This window comes from Danio aesculapii, chromosome 17 (assembly GCF_903798145.1).
Source record: "Danio aesculapii chromosome 17, fDanAes4.1, whole genome shotgun sequence".
NCBI classification, from domain to species: domain Eukaryota; kingdom Metazoa; phylum Chordata; class Actinopteri; order Cypriniformes; family Danionidae; genus Danio; species Danio aesculapii.
The window spans coordinates 14,610,848-14,626,112 of record NC_079451.1 but is presented as its reverse complement, the minus strand read 5'-3'; the positions used below and the strand labels follow the sequence as shown (position 1 = coordinate 14,626,112).

At 35.3% G+C, this 15,265-nt stretch overlaps 1 protein-coding gene across 1 annotated transcript in view; it reads right to left on the bottom strand.

Annotated features, from left to right (window-relative positions):
- Positions 1-15,265, bottom strand: part of rbks (ribokinase) — a 63,068-nt gene that overhangs the window by 18,377 nt on the left and 29,426 nt on the right. The window contains exons 7-8 of the mRNA XM_056476857.1: positions 7,557-7,648; positions 2,599-2,787 (exon numbers count right to left, since the gene is read on the bottom strand). Of these exons, the coding sequence (XP_056332832.1) occupies positions 2,599-2,787; positions 7,557-7,648 (281 nt within the window). The remainder of the gene's footprint in view (positions 1-2,598; positions 2,788-7,556; positions 7,649-15,265) is intronic.

Below are 15,265 nucleotides of genomic sequence, written 5' to 3'. Positions count from 1 at the left end.
GGCGGGATTAAACAAGATGATTAGACATTAAAAAAGCGAGCGATTGCTCCATGTTTTAAATTTCTGTCCAGAGAGGTCCTGTTTTGATCCTCGATTGGTCTTAAGCAGTCAAGTGATGTGGTTTCGCAGGTCAGTGTTCACCAAGCTTGAACTTTGCACCGCAGCGGACTGCGAGACTTAACACATGATCCCGCGTTTCTGGTCTGACGCATTCGCGTGCGTATGAATGGAAGTCTATGGGAAGAAAAGTCAAGTGTGACCGCAGCTTTAGTGTTAAAGTTCAAATTAGTATAGTTCAAAGGACACAATCTAAATTGTAAAAGCTCTATAGAAAAAAAGATGAATTAAATTGAATTGAACTCAGCAGAAAGGTAGATCTCCAGGACTTTAGATTTTAGATTTTCTCAGACATTGTGCCGTACAGCTTTAGGTTCAGATGACTTACAATCATGTAAAAAAAGTTAGATAGCAAGCAAATTTATTGCTTTTCCAATATTACCTTTCATGGAGAGTTTCAGGTAACTTTTTTGTGAATGTAAAAGGTTTGCAAAGTTAAAGTACTGCAAAATAAAAGCCTTTCTTAGAGTTTTTGCCTCATTTCTAGTCCAAAATATCTAAATATTCCTAAATCAAGTAGCTTTTTCTTGACAAGTAAGAATATTGTTTTGTTTTCAAAAATAATCAGCCCAAATTACAGCAAGTGAATTAATTTGTTAATATAACTGCAAAATAATTTGCATTATTTTCTTTTTTTGAAAATGACAACAAGGTTATTTTACTTACATAATTGTCAAATTATTTAGCCTCAGTGTTGGGCTAGCTACTTGAAAAATGTAGTGAGCTAAGCTATTAGCTACTCTACTTAAAATGTAGCTACACTCAAAGCTACCTTCTGGGAAATGTAGCAAGCTAAGCTAAAAGCTACCTGGCAAAAGTGCCTTAGCTACAGTACATCTAAGCTATTTTTGCAATTTTCATTTTTAAATCAAAGCAACGTAAATCATATCAAGTCAATCATATCTTAGTGATCAATAAAACTGTCAACGAAACATATGTGGCAGAATTGTTCAGTTCAATTATTTACTGCAAATAACATGCTGCACTAAACAGAAACAAATTCTAGACTATAACAGCAAAAAAATAAAAAATCCAATAAAACCAGGTGTTACACATTTAAAATACTATAGTAATTTATAGTAAACGGAAATATTTAAGAATGAACAGTAATATATATATATATATATATATATATATATATATATATATATATATATATATATATATATATATATATATATATATATATATATATATATGTACACATACAGTTGAAGTCAGAATTATTAGCCCCCCCTGTTTATTTTTTTCCCAAATTTCTGTTTAACGGACAGAAGATTTTTTTTTCAACACATTTCTAATAACAGTTTTAATAACTCATTTCTAATAACTGATTTATTTTATCTTTGCCATGATGACAGTAAATAATATTTGACTAGATCTTTTTCAAGACACTTCTATACAGCTTAAAGTGACATTTAAAGGCTTAACTAGGTTAATTAGGTAAACTAGGCAGGTTAGGGTAATTAGGCAAGTTATTGTATAACGATGGTTTGTTCTGTAGACCAGTGGTGCTCAACCCTGTTCCTGGAGATCGACCTTCCTGCAAAGTTCAGCTCCAACCCTGATCAAACACACCTGAACCAATTAATTAGGACCTGAACAGTACTGGATAATTACAGGCAGGTGTGTTAGATATGGGTTGCAACTGAAATCTAGATATCGGTAGATATCCAGGAGCAGGGTTGGTCACCCCTGCTGTACACTATACAGCTTAAAGGGGGTAATAATATTGACCATAAAATTGTTTTAAAAAAATTTCAATCTGCTTTTATTCTAGCCGAAATAAAACAAACAAGACTTTCTCCAGAACAAAAAATATTATCAGACATACTGTGAAAATTTCCTTACTCTGTTAAACATCATTTGGGAAATAATTTCAAAAAGAAAAATAATGTAAAAAGGGGGCTAATAATTCTAACTTCAACTGTAAATATATATTAATATAAGTACTTCACTATTGTGTAGTTCAAAAACATCATAGTACTTACTATAAATTACAAAAGTATTTTTTGAGCACAGCATCAGAATTAATGTTATTGCATCTTAACATGTACTTCTTGAGTTATGGTCACGAGGAATTCTGCTTCAGAAATAACTCCTCTCCCTCAGTCATCTTTACATCATGCAAGTTCTCGTGTTAGCCTAACTGGTTGGTGACGTCACCGACCAGAGCAACATAGATACATATACACTGGATATCGCATATGGACCCTGAACGCGCGTCAAAACCGCTGCCACATTTGAATGAAGATCAAAGTGCAGGTCAAATATTAATCGATAGCAAAACTGTTGTCTCCTAAAAGAAAGAATCATTTCTGAACTGCCAAAGCAAGTTGCCAGAAATTAAAGTTTCACTTCAGTAATTGATCTACTTGGACAACTTAGAAAAACACCACTTTTAGGACTGAACCAAACTGAAATGCTGGTTATGTTTGACATAACTGTGTGACGTTTCAGGTAGAATGACGTCAGTCTTACCGTGGTATCCGCAGCAGTGACCTCAATGGTGGGAATGTGTTTAGGGGTCTTGTTTGTAGACTGACACACCACACAGCCCTGTGACCCCAAGGTAACAATAACCGAAGCACAACCTTTGTTTAACAGCTCCAGGCCAACTTGATTAGCATCTTCCACTGAGGTAACGGAGAGACCAGTCAACATCTCAGCCTAAGAGGAACACCACAGGATACATGAATGAATTTTGTGTTATATGTTTTATTGTTTTTTTTGTATTGGTTTCTATGGTTACGGTTTAATGTAAATTTATATGTTTATTTGGTTTTGATTGTTTTGGTTTAATTTGTCATTTTATTTGGTTTTGGTATTGGTTTCTGTTTATGGTGTAATGTAAGTTTTGGTTTAAATTGTTAGGTTTTAAAGCAAAGTTTTAATCTTATTTGCTGGACCCAAGAAGAATAAACGGGAATCGAAATAAACAAAAAGAGCTAATTCTATTATATGTTTGCAATTTAAACTAAGGGTTACTGTACATAAACACCAACATTCATTCATTCATTTCCTTTTCGGCTTAGTCCCTTTTGTAATCTGGGGTCGCCACAGTGGAATGAACCGATAACTTATCCAGCTTATGTTTTACACAGCAGATGCCCTTCCAGCCGCAACCCATCTCTGTTAAACATCCATACACACTTATTCACACTCATACACTACGGACAATTTAGCCTACCCAATTCACCTGTAGTGCATGTCTTTGGACAGTGGGGGAAACCGTAGCACCGCATGGAAACCCACGAGAACAAAGGGAGAACATGCAAACTCCACACAGAAACGCCAACTGACTCAGCCGAGGCTCGAACCAGCGACCTTCTTGCTGTGAGGCGACAGCACTACCTACTGCACCACTGCGTCGCCCAAACACCAACATTTCAGACTTAACAAATTTTAGAGTTGGCACAGAAATTGTTGAATTAAGTTGGTATTTTGGTTTTATGAACACACAAAAGTGCTCTCGTAGGTTGATAATATTCAGATTGAACCACTGAAGCCATATTGTCTATTTTGAGGATGTATTTTGGTATTTTTCTGGACTTTGAACAAGTCTGGATCCTTATTGTCTATGGAGGATGAGGGAGCTCTCTGATTTTACTGTAAATATCTTAATTTGTGTTCTGAAGATGAAAATGATAATTTTTTTTTACTTTTACCAAATCTTATAACCATAGAACATTTTTTATACACGGTATGTTTCACATCAGAGCATTTTATGATTCATTATAGCTTAATGCTGATTTATCTTTGCCCTTATATATATATATATATATATATATATATATATATATATATATATATATATATATATATATATATATATATATATATATATATGAGCAATTCCATGCAAATGTCAACCTTGCTATGAAAAAAAATTACGTTTTCACCCAAAATATGGGAACCGTTTCTACGTTTTTTTGTATAGGCTTGTATTTTACAGTGCTTTAAAAATACTCAAAATGTCTCTATTATATTTGATTTACCAAAGTCACACAAGTGGCATTTTCACATCTGTCACATCCATAACGGAGAGATGTCACATCCATACCGACACTTTTTCCTCATAAATCAAAAAATGTCAAATAAAATAAAGTCAATCATTTTTGTTCAATAGAGAGGCATGTTTTATCCTTTTGATAAGCATAATTTCTTTTGGGTTGTGCAGTTTAATTCACAGAATTTCTACAAAGTATGTTGTATACTGTAAAAAAGAGTCTGTTTTATACAGACTCTTTTGGTCACATCCAAAACGTATATGGTCAAATCTTATTTCTCTTTGTATTCACTAAAGCTCTGAAATGAACAGTATTATCCATATTTTTAGGCTCTCGACTGCAGGTGTATAAAGGATAACCTTCAGTCAAGCCCACCAAGTGAGTGGAGATACCGAAAAAATCAGGGCAATAAGTATAGCCTTTGTATTTGTGTACTTTGAGGTTTGCCATCAATCTGTCCTATCTGGCTGCCAAAACAGAAAAAAGTGCACGCATTACTCATCCATGTGTGGTTATCTGCTTCTGTAAACTGCCGATGATTCATTGTTCACTCTTGCAACTGAAGTTGTCGGGTGAAAGCCAAGCGTGTACGCAAATGCATGTGCTGGGACTAAGGCTGAAACTGAAGGGTTGATTTGTACTGAGGGCTCTCGCTTTTAAGTCCCACCTGTGCATTTTTTCCTCCCTCCTTCAACCACCCAGCCACATCAAAGCTGCCCTGACGGAGCACTCCGGTTCAAACTCTTAGTTACACTGGAGCTTTCGCCCCGGGCCGCACTGAGACACCATCTGTGCATCTGCCTGCCTGGTCGTGGATGCTTTAAGTTTACTGTTTCCCATCAGTCCAAGCCCTCGTCTGTCATCTCACCCTGCCGTGATTTAAAAGAGGGCGGGCTCCAAACATAACAGTTACTGTAAGACACGACATACAACCCCATCATTTCTGGCACTTGTCAGGTAGATGACTTTTTATGGAGGGGTTGTACTTTATGTGTCCTTTTACTCTTGTGACCCGGTTTAAAGGGATAGTTCACTCAGAAATTTAAATGACCTTATTGTTTACTCTCCCTTACGTGGTTTTTAAAGCTTTATGAGCTTCTTTCTTCTGTTGAACACTAAAGAAGATATTTGGAAGAATGCTGGTTGACTCATTGACTTTCATAGTCAGAAAAAAAATACTATGGAAGTCAATGGGGCAACTCAGCATTCTTAAAAATATTTTCTTTTATGTTGAACAGAAGAAAGAAGCTCAAATAGGTTTTGAACTAGCAAGAAGTGAGTAAATTATTTTAGGGTGAACTGTAAAAATTACAAACTGGTCATCAAGTAATATTAAAGGGATTGCTCATCCAAAAGTGAAACTGTACTCTTACTTCTTACTCACCCTTAAATTGTTTCCAACTTCTCTCAGATTTTTTTTCTGCAGAACTCAAAAGAATACATAAAAAATACTATTGAAGTCAATGGGGACTGGCAATAGCAATCCAGGCTCATTCTGATTACGTACCCCTATATACATTTCTGGAGAACGGCAATCGCATGAATCATCGGCAATCAATGAATCATCTATTAAGCATTAGCAAATAGTGAAATATATATCTGTTAAGCATTAACTTTACATTAATAAACGTTAGTAAGCAGTTTGTAACTGCAGCTACAAATGCTCTATTCTTAACTTATAACCACATTAATAATGTGCCTATTAATTGATTTTTATTAACATCTTATTAGTCAGGCATATATTAATAGTTCATTTGTTTGTTAATAAATGCTTTATTAACTCAACTCCATGCAGTTTTGTAACCAAATCTAAAGTGAGGACTATTTATGCTTTATAAATGCCTTATAAATGACAATTAAAGGCTCAGTTCAATTCTAAACAGGAAAAAAAGAACATAAACAACATTATTCGTTTCTATTCGTTTGAAGATACACAAATGAAACTGTATCAAATGAAAAATAAATATGTGCAACCTCATCTAAAATAAAATGACTGTACAGTTTAAACATTTCATCCTATTATATTGTTTAATTATTATATTGTTGATGTTTTATCCAATTTTATGTCATATTTTGACACTGCTGTTATTCAGCAATGGTTAAACATTACAGTAATTTAACTGTTTAGATAAGATTGCAAAGTTGTATTGTTCATTTGATACCAAGCCTTTAATTGTCATTTATAAGGGATTTATAAAGCACACATAGTCCTCACTTTAGATTTGGTCACAAAACTGGATTTATTCATCACAACAAAAGTATTTAGTAACATACAAATTAACCATTACTATATGCCTGAATAATAAGATATATAAACGTTGATTTCAATAGTTTATTAATCATTTCCTAACTCATTTTGAATGATCTTAAAACCATCAACTACTCTTAAATACACATGGTTTGTAAATAATACAATACTTAATTTAGTAATGAAAAATCAATCAGTCACAAATTATGAAAGTACAATAATTAAGCACATTATAAATATGGTTTTAAGTCAAAAATAGAGAATTTGTAGCTGCAGTTATAAACTGCTTACTACTGTTTATTAATGCAGAGTTAATGCTTAACAAATAATGAATTCACAAGATGCTAATGCTTAATAAATGATTCATAGCGTGTAGTTATTATAAAGTCTTACCGGAAAGTCTAGTGGCTGGGAATTACCTTTTTAAAGTGTCTGATATAATGTTAATGTAGTTTTCGTATAGATGTATATGGCCACAGTGTACAGTTTTTGATCTTATTGCCATATTATATCATAATGATAACATGATATCGTTGCCGTCTGTCATTTCCTGAAGATAAATACCAAAAAATAATGCAACTGGAATAACTACAGCAGTCGTCGTAGTCGATCTCATATGAAGTACGAGATCGCGATGACATATGATGACGTGTGCAGGTGTTGTAGTGCTGTCTTATTATTTAGGGATAAATTTGAAGACCCTCCCCTTCATGCTTTATTTCAAGGGTCAAGGGCAAAGGGTAGGGGCAAAAAAATAATAGAATTGGAATTGGGCCTAATACTCCATATGAATGAACGCTTGCCCTGTATTGGTGTCTGATTTGTTAGGGGAATATTTCTATCCCTACCACTTCACCAAGGAAAAGGTGAAGCGGTAGGCATTGGAGTATAAATTAGAATTGGGATTGGGCCTAAGAGTAAAATACTGTATCGTTATACAATAACGGTAACTAGTTGTCTTGCTTGTCCTTGTCTTCTATGGTAAACAAAGTGTGTGCTAAGGGGTTCAGGTTAGGTTTTTGGCTAACCTATTCCTTTTACTATGCTCTTTATTATATTCACTTTCATGTTCTTTGAAACTCATAGGTTTGAAATGAGTAAATGACGACTTTGGGTTCAGCGAAGCCCTGCAACAACCCATCCTTATGTGATATCTTGTGTTGTTGATTATTGTCTTTCACCTCAGACTCGTTGCAGCAGAAAACATCAGATGCTTTGTAGAAATCAGAATCCATGTACGCAATAGCAGGAGCTGGATTAAAAATAGTCTTCACTGAAAAAAACATAGAAAATATTATTCACATATTGATTATAGTAGAAAAACACTGCAAGTAGTAAGAGTAAAAAGACCAAAGTACAATAAATCACTTCTATAATGTCAAATGATTAGTTTGAATGAAAACGGAAACATGAATATTTTAATCACAGATAATGACATCAAACAGCAACCAGTATGAAACTTGCACTTTGAGCTACTTGGCTTAATATGAGTTGATATTAGCATAGTTTCATAATAACATTATTCCTTGCCTAACAGTTCTCTTTTTATCTTTCACTCAGTCCTAGACTCAAAATTTGACGTAAAACCCAACCACAAAGGAAGTGACTATAACCTTCTGTCTGTGAGGGGATTTCTCACTAGTGAGCGAAGTAAACAACAGACTTTAAGAGGTAAGAATATTTAGTGTGTGATATGGAGCATTTACGCTGCTTAATTTCAGATTCAGATGCAGAAAAAGACCCGAGCAAGTAATGTCTGTAGCTGCTAATGAATTTAGGTGGACCCATAATAAAACATGCACATACAAGTCATTTTGGGAACTTAGACATAGGCCGATATTCAATATTTCGTTATATCATGATAATAAATAAGCATAGTTTTGTTATCATGGGCACTTCAAAACACAGTACATAATTAGTTCTTATTTAGCCTGTTATATTTTTATTTCTTTTTAAATAATATTCAGATTGTCGTATTTTAGTAGTTCAATGTTTGAAGTTAGACTTAAACGTTAATATATCCAAACTGTACATTTACACTGTACAATAAGGCTTCATTTGTTAACATGAAGTTAAACTCACAAATAAAACTACAAAGACATTTAATAATCTGAGGTGATTTATTTTCTTATTAAAGCCTAATAACTCGTTAAAATAAAAAAAAAATTAAATGGAGTTTTCATTTTATTATTAAATTGTATTATTAATTATTAAATGGAGTTAACAAGTAATCAAATTCACTAATTAACATAGTATTTGACGTTTTTATTTCTCTCTGTGGATTTTATTGCACCTAAACAGTGTGAGAACTTTCAATAGGCCACAGAATAATTTATTTTTTAACTAATGTAAAACACACATACATACATACATACATACATACATACATACATACATACATACATAGAGTCAAGCCCAGAATAATTCATACCCCTGGCAAATTCTAACTTAAAGGGCACATATTTTACCCCCCCTTTTTTTTAAAGATTTAATATAAGTCTTTAGTGTCTCCAGAATGTGTCTGTAAAGTTTCAGCTCAAAATACCCATCAGATTATTGATTATACCTTTCTAAATCTGGGAAAAGTGAGTTTTTAGGAGATTGTAACTGTTTTTGTTGCCTGAGCAAATGAGCTGGTTCTCCCCACCCACCGTTTCCACATGCGTCCGTGCATGTCGCCTTCAAGTAGATAAACAGCACAGTGACAGACAAATATGAAGCAGATCTCCCTTACTATAGTAAGAATTTTCCCAACTGTTATTTAATATATTTGTTGTGGAGATAATTCAAGCCTTTCTGCAATGATGAGTCACACACAATGTCATTATAAAGTTTGTGTGCATACACTGCTGTATGGACATCCATTATGTTCATGAACAAAATAAACCTGATTTAACATCCACATACCGGGATTGAAACATCTTCTTTTATAATTGTACTGACACTATGTGGCTGTGGTGATGAATTGCATAGTGATTTTACTGTATTTATTACCAACATGCACTGTTTTAAAAATGTTTTAAACTTGTAAAACTCATCCTTGAGGTGCAGATGATCCCAGAGAGCTGAACAAATTTTTTAATCCCAGTTGCTTTTGCGCACATCTTATCTTGTAATTATACGCCTTACTACGAAGACATACACGTCTGTCAATCAATTCGATGGGTGGGGAAAACCACACTCCGACGTCACGTTGCGGGTGGGAATCAAAATGGGAGGGATTTGGATCCTATTACAACGTCAGGAGAAAAAAAAAAAAAAAAAAGGAGACTTATTGTATTTCTATCATTCCAGTATGACTGTGGACACACTATACCTACAAACAGTTCTCTCCAAACAGCTTTAAAAAGATGAATTTCATCATAGGTGCCCTTAAAAGTTTTATTTAAAGGAAGTTTTATTTAAACTTTTATTCAACAATCAAGTTTTATTTTTAATTAATTGGGAACAGCTGTTTTAATCAACTCAACAGGGGATAAACAGAAGCTCTCTGCTGTTGGTTTGTGGAAAGTCATGGGCTCTTGGCTAAGACAAAGCAGCTAAGTGAAGACCTGCAGCTGCACATTGTGGCAGCAAAAAAAAATGCTGGTTGAATAAAAGTAACTTTAAGTCAGAATTTGCCAGGGGTTTGATTAATTTTGAGCTTGACTAGTACATATGCACATACATCGAATTCTTAACAAAGCTAAAAACCTAAAAAAAAAAAAAAAAATCAAGAGTTAAAGAGATTTTTACTCTTAACATCATACAGTAACATTCTTAAAAATACAAATAAAAATATTATATAATCACAGAATAACAGTAATAATCTTTAAGTGTCTAAATTATATTTTTGGACTATGTATCTAAGTTTGTTGACAATGCAGGTACTGTCGTCTGGTTATTTGACAGTATGGATTCCATCAAGGTATAATAATAGCTATGACACATCAGCGTTTTTCATGTTGAGCTGTGAGTTGTCATCCCATTGACACATTTTTTTCCCCTCATGCAACATCTGAAATTCATTCAGCACAAGCCTTCTTACTGATGGCATATTCTTTGGCCTTTGACATAACAAATTCCAATACTTTGAAATGTGAAGATCAAACACGATAGTACATGTCTGACCTGAAAGTTATGTTACTCTTAAATACATATTTATTTTCCCTAATATCACCTCCCCGCACACAAAAACAAAGAAGCATGATTATTGTACTGTAGCTAATGACTTGTATGCTACTGTAAATTACTAGAAATATTTGGAAACAGATTAAAATTATTATGTTTTAATGTGTCTTTGTTTTTGTGTGCCCTTTTTATGTGGTTTGGTGTCTGAATTAATCACTGAATTGCTGTGAATTGTTGCTTTAAGCAAAATTGGTGTATTTAAACTGTAAAAAAGTTTCCATATATTGTGATTGGCAGGTTTTTTCTGTTTATTTACGATCATGAATTGCATTATAGGATCATGATCTCTGCTCTGTCAACTTTTGGTGTTAAAAATTCAACAACGCAGTTTAACAAAATGACTTTTATTGACATTTTAGTACAATATGTTGTATTAGAAATAATATTTAGAGAAATAAGTTCATAAAACAACAGTATTGGCAGTTTATTATCAGTTTTCTTTTAACTGTAATTTACAACATTCCAGACAATATATAACTTTAGGCTATTAAAAATAAAAATGTGCAAATTATGTAAAAACAGAAGTACTTTTTTTTTTTCAAACTTTTCAACATAAAAAAATAGGAATAGGAATGACCAAGATCCCATAACGCAAGTCAAAAGCATAAATAATTGAAAAAAGAAACAAATGTGAATCACAAAATCTGAAACACTATTCATTTACGGATATTTGTACGGTATATAATGATCACATAACCCTTTAGTAGCTATTCTAATGTCTAAAATTGAGTTATACTTTATTGTCCTTTCCAAAACATTTGTCTTGAACTATAGTCCAGGTAACAAAAAAAAGACAATATTAGCAATATTTACCAACAACAGTGACATTTCAAAGATATTTTACCATTAAAATGCTAATGGTATTGGTATATATTACTTATTGTAATGGTTACTTTTACATAAAGGGACTATGTATTGCTCCCTAATAGCAGTACTTGATAAATTGGAAATAATACACGATTTGGATCATTTGCTATTACTTGTGCATCCCTAAAAGCGAACAAATCTTAGGTTAACTGAAGTGATGCTTACTCTTATACACCCATCATTTTCATGGCAACATGAAAAATAGACAAGACATTAGACAAGATGTGCAAGTTGTGTTTTTGATTGAACTAAAAGATTGTCATACCATGTTCACGTACCATAATTTACTAAACTTCCCAAAATTGCTTGATAAAACAGCAACATTAGCTTTTTACTTACTCCAATCAGTCTCTTTAATGACCACCCCAAGATACTTAAAGGTATCCACTTGTTCAGTTACATTACTGTGGATAATTGCTGGACTGTAATCACCCAGTCTTTTCAGGTCAACTTTCATTTCCTACTTTCTTCCATATTTACAGTAAGTTGACACTGCACAAAGTTCACATCTCAGACTGATATTTTGTTATATCCTCATTTTTCATGAGCAGGCTTAGTATTACAGCGTCATCAGAGTATTTTATAACGTATTTATTGCCATTCATATTAAAACAATCATTTGTTTATAAAGTAAACAGTATAGGAGAGCATACAGTGCATCCGGAAAGTATTCATAGTGCTTCACTTTTTCTACTTTTTTTTATGTTGCAGCCTTATTTCAAAATGGATTAAGGTAATTTATTTCCTCAAAATCCTACACACAATACCCCATAATGACAATGTAAAAATAATTTTTTTAAATTGTTGCAAATTCATTAAAAACAAAAAACCTGAAAATTCACATGTACATAAGTATTTACAGCCTTTGCTGTGAAGCTCTAAATTGATCTCAGGTACATTCTGTTTCCACTGATCATTCTTGAGATGTTTCACCAGCTTAATTGGAGTTCACGTGTGGTCAATTCAGCTGATTGGACATGAATTGAAAAGGCATACACCTGTCTATATAACATGTACATTTACATTTAGTCATTTAGCAGACGCCTTTATCCAAAGCGACTTACAAATGAGGACAAGGAAGCAATTTACACAACTATAAGAGCAACAGTGAATAAGTGCTATAGACAAGTTTCAGGTGTGTAAAGTCTAAGAAGCAAAGCATTAGTAATGTTTTTTTTTTTTGTTTTTTTTTTTTTTGAGAGAGTACAGTTAGTGGTATAGCCAGAGAGGCAGTTACAGATTAGGAAGGAAAGTGGAGACTAATTAGCTGAGTTTTTAGTCGTTTCTTGAAGACAGCAAGTGACTCTGCCGTTCTGATGCAGTTAGGGAGTTCATTCCACCAACTGGGGAGATTGAATGCGAGAGTTCGGGAAAATGATTTCTTTCCTCTCAGGGATGAAACCACGAGACAACGTTCATTCACAGAACGCAAGTTTCTAGAGGGCACATAAATCTGCAGAAGTGAGAGCAGATAAGAAGTAGCAAAGCCAGAGGTCGCTTTGTAAGCAAACATCAGAGCTTTGAATTTGATGCGAGCAGCAACTGGCAGCCAGTGCAAACGGGTGAGTAGCGGAGTGACACGTGCTCTTTTGGGTTCATCAAAGACCACTCGTGCTGCTGCATTCTGAAGCAGCTGAAGAGGTTTGATAGAATTAGCTGGAAGCCCGGCTAGTAGAGAGTTGCAATAATCCAGTTTGGAGAGAACAAGAGCTTGAACAATGAGTTGAGCTGCATGTTCAGATAGGAAGGGTCGGACCTTTCTGTTGTTATAGAGTGCGAATCTGCAAGATCGAGCAGTTCTAGAAATGTGGTCAGAGAAGTTTAGTTGGTCATCAATCGTTACTCCAAGGCTTTTTACCATTTTGGATGCAGTAATGGTTGCCCCATCCATCTGGATTAAAAAGTTATGGTGTAGAGTCGGGTTGGCAGAAACTTCAAGCATTTCCGTTTTCGCAAGGTTAAGCTGAAGATGATGATCTTTCATCCAGTGTGAAATGTCTGACAGGCAGGCTGAGATGCGAGCTGGAACCGAGGGATCATCAGGGTGAAAAGAGAGGTATAGCTGGGTATCATCAGCATAGCAGTGGTAGGAAAATCCATGTTTCTGGATGACTGGTCCTAAAGATGTCGTGCAGATGAAGAAGAGAAGTGGCCCAAGAACAGAGCCCTGAGGTACCCCAGTGTTTAGATGCTGCAGGTTGGACACCTCTCCCCTCCAAGACACCCTGAATGACCTGTCAGAGAGGTAAGATCTGAACCATTGAATAACAGTGCCTGCAACGCCCAGTGACTCAAGCGTAGATAGCAGGATCTGGTGGTTTACAGTGTCAAAAGCAGCTGATAAATCCAGCAAGATGAGGACAGATGATTTAGAGTCTGCTTTAGCCAGTCTGAGATCCTCCACGACCGAGAGCAGGGCAGTCTCAGTTGAGTGGCCTTTCTTAAAGCCGGATTGCTTGTTGTCCATGAGGTTGTTTTGAGTAAGAAAGTCCAAGACTTGATTGAACACTACTTTCTCCAAAATCTTGGCCATGAATGGAAGCAGGGATACCGGTCGGTAGTTTTCAAGTAGCGTTTGATCCAGGTTGGGTTTCTTTAGCAGTGGGGTTACCCTAGCCTGCTTAAATGAAGTAGGGAATAAACCAGAGTCAAGAGATGTGTTAATTATGTGAGTCAGTGTATATAAGGTCCCAGGGTTGACAGTGCATGTCTAAGCACAAACCAAGCATAAAGACAAAGGAATTGTCTGTAGACTTCCAAAACAGGATTGTCTCGAGGCACAAGGCTGGGGAAGGTTACAGATAAATTTCTGTTGCTCTGAAAGTTCCAATGAATACAATGGCCTCCATCCTCTGTAAGTGGAAGATGTTTGGAACCACCAGGACTCTTCCTAGAGCTGGCCGGCCATCTAAGCTGAGTGATCGGGGGAGAAGAGCCTTAGTCAGGGAGGTGATCAATAACCCAATGGTCACTCTGTCTGAGCTCCAGCATTTTTCTGTGGGGAGAGGAGAACCTTACAAAAGGACAACCATCTGTGCAGGAATCCACCAATCAAGCCTGTATAGTAGAGTGGCCAGACGGAAGCCACTCCCCGCTTTGAATTGGCCAAAATGCATCTGAAGGACTCTCAGACAATAAGAAACAAAATTCTCTGGTCTGATGAGACTAAAATTGAACTCTTTGGAGTGAATGCCAGGCGTTACGTTTGGAGAAAACCAGGCACCGCTCACCACAAGGCTAATACCATCCCTACAGTGAAGCATGGTGGTGGCAGCATCATGCTGTGAAGATGTTTTTCAGCAGCAGGAACTGGAAGACTAGTCAGGATAGAAAGAAAGATGAATGCAGCAATGCACAGAGACATCCTGAATGAAAACCTGCTTCAGAGTGCTCTTGACCTCAGACTGGGGTGACGGTTCGTCTTCCAGCAGGACAATGATCCAAAGCAAACTGCCAAAATATTAATGGAGTGGCTTCACAACAACTCGGTCAATGTCCTTGAGTGGCCCAGCCAGAGCCCAGATCTAAATCCTATTGAACATCTCTGGAGAGATCTGAAAATGGCTGTACAACGTTGCTTCCCATCCAACCTGATAGAGAGGTACTCCAAAGAGGAATGGGCAAAAATTCCCAAAGACAGGTGTGCCAAGCTTGTGGCATCATATTCAAAAAAGACTTGAGGCTGTAATTGCTGCCAAAGGAGCATCAACATGTATTGAGTAAAGGCTGTGAATACTGATGTACATGTGATTTTTCAGGTTTTGTATTTTTAATAAATTTGCAACAGTTTCAAAAAATCTTTTTTCACATTGTCATTATGGGGTATTGTGTGTAGAATTTTGAGGAAATAAAT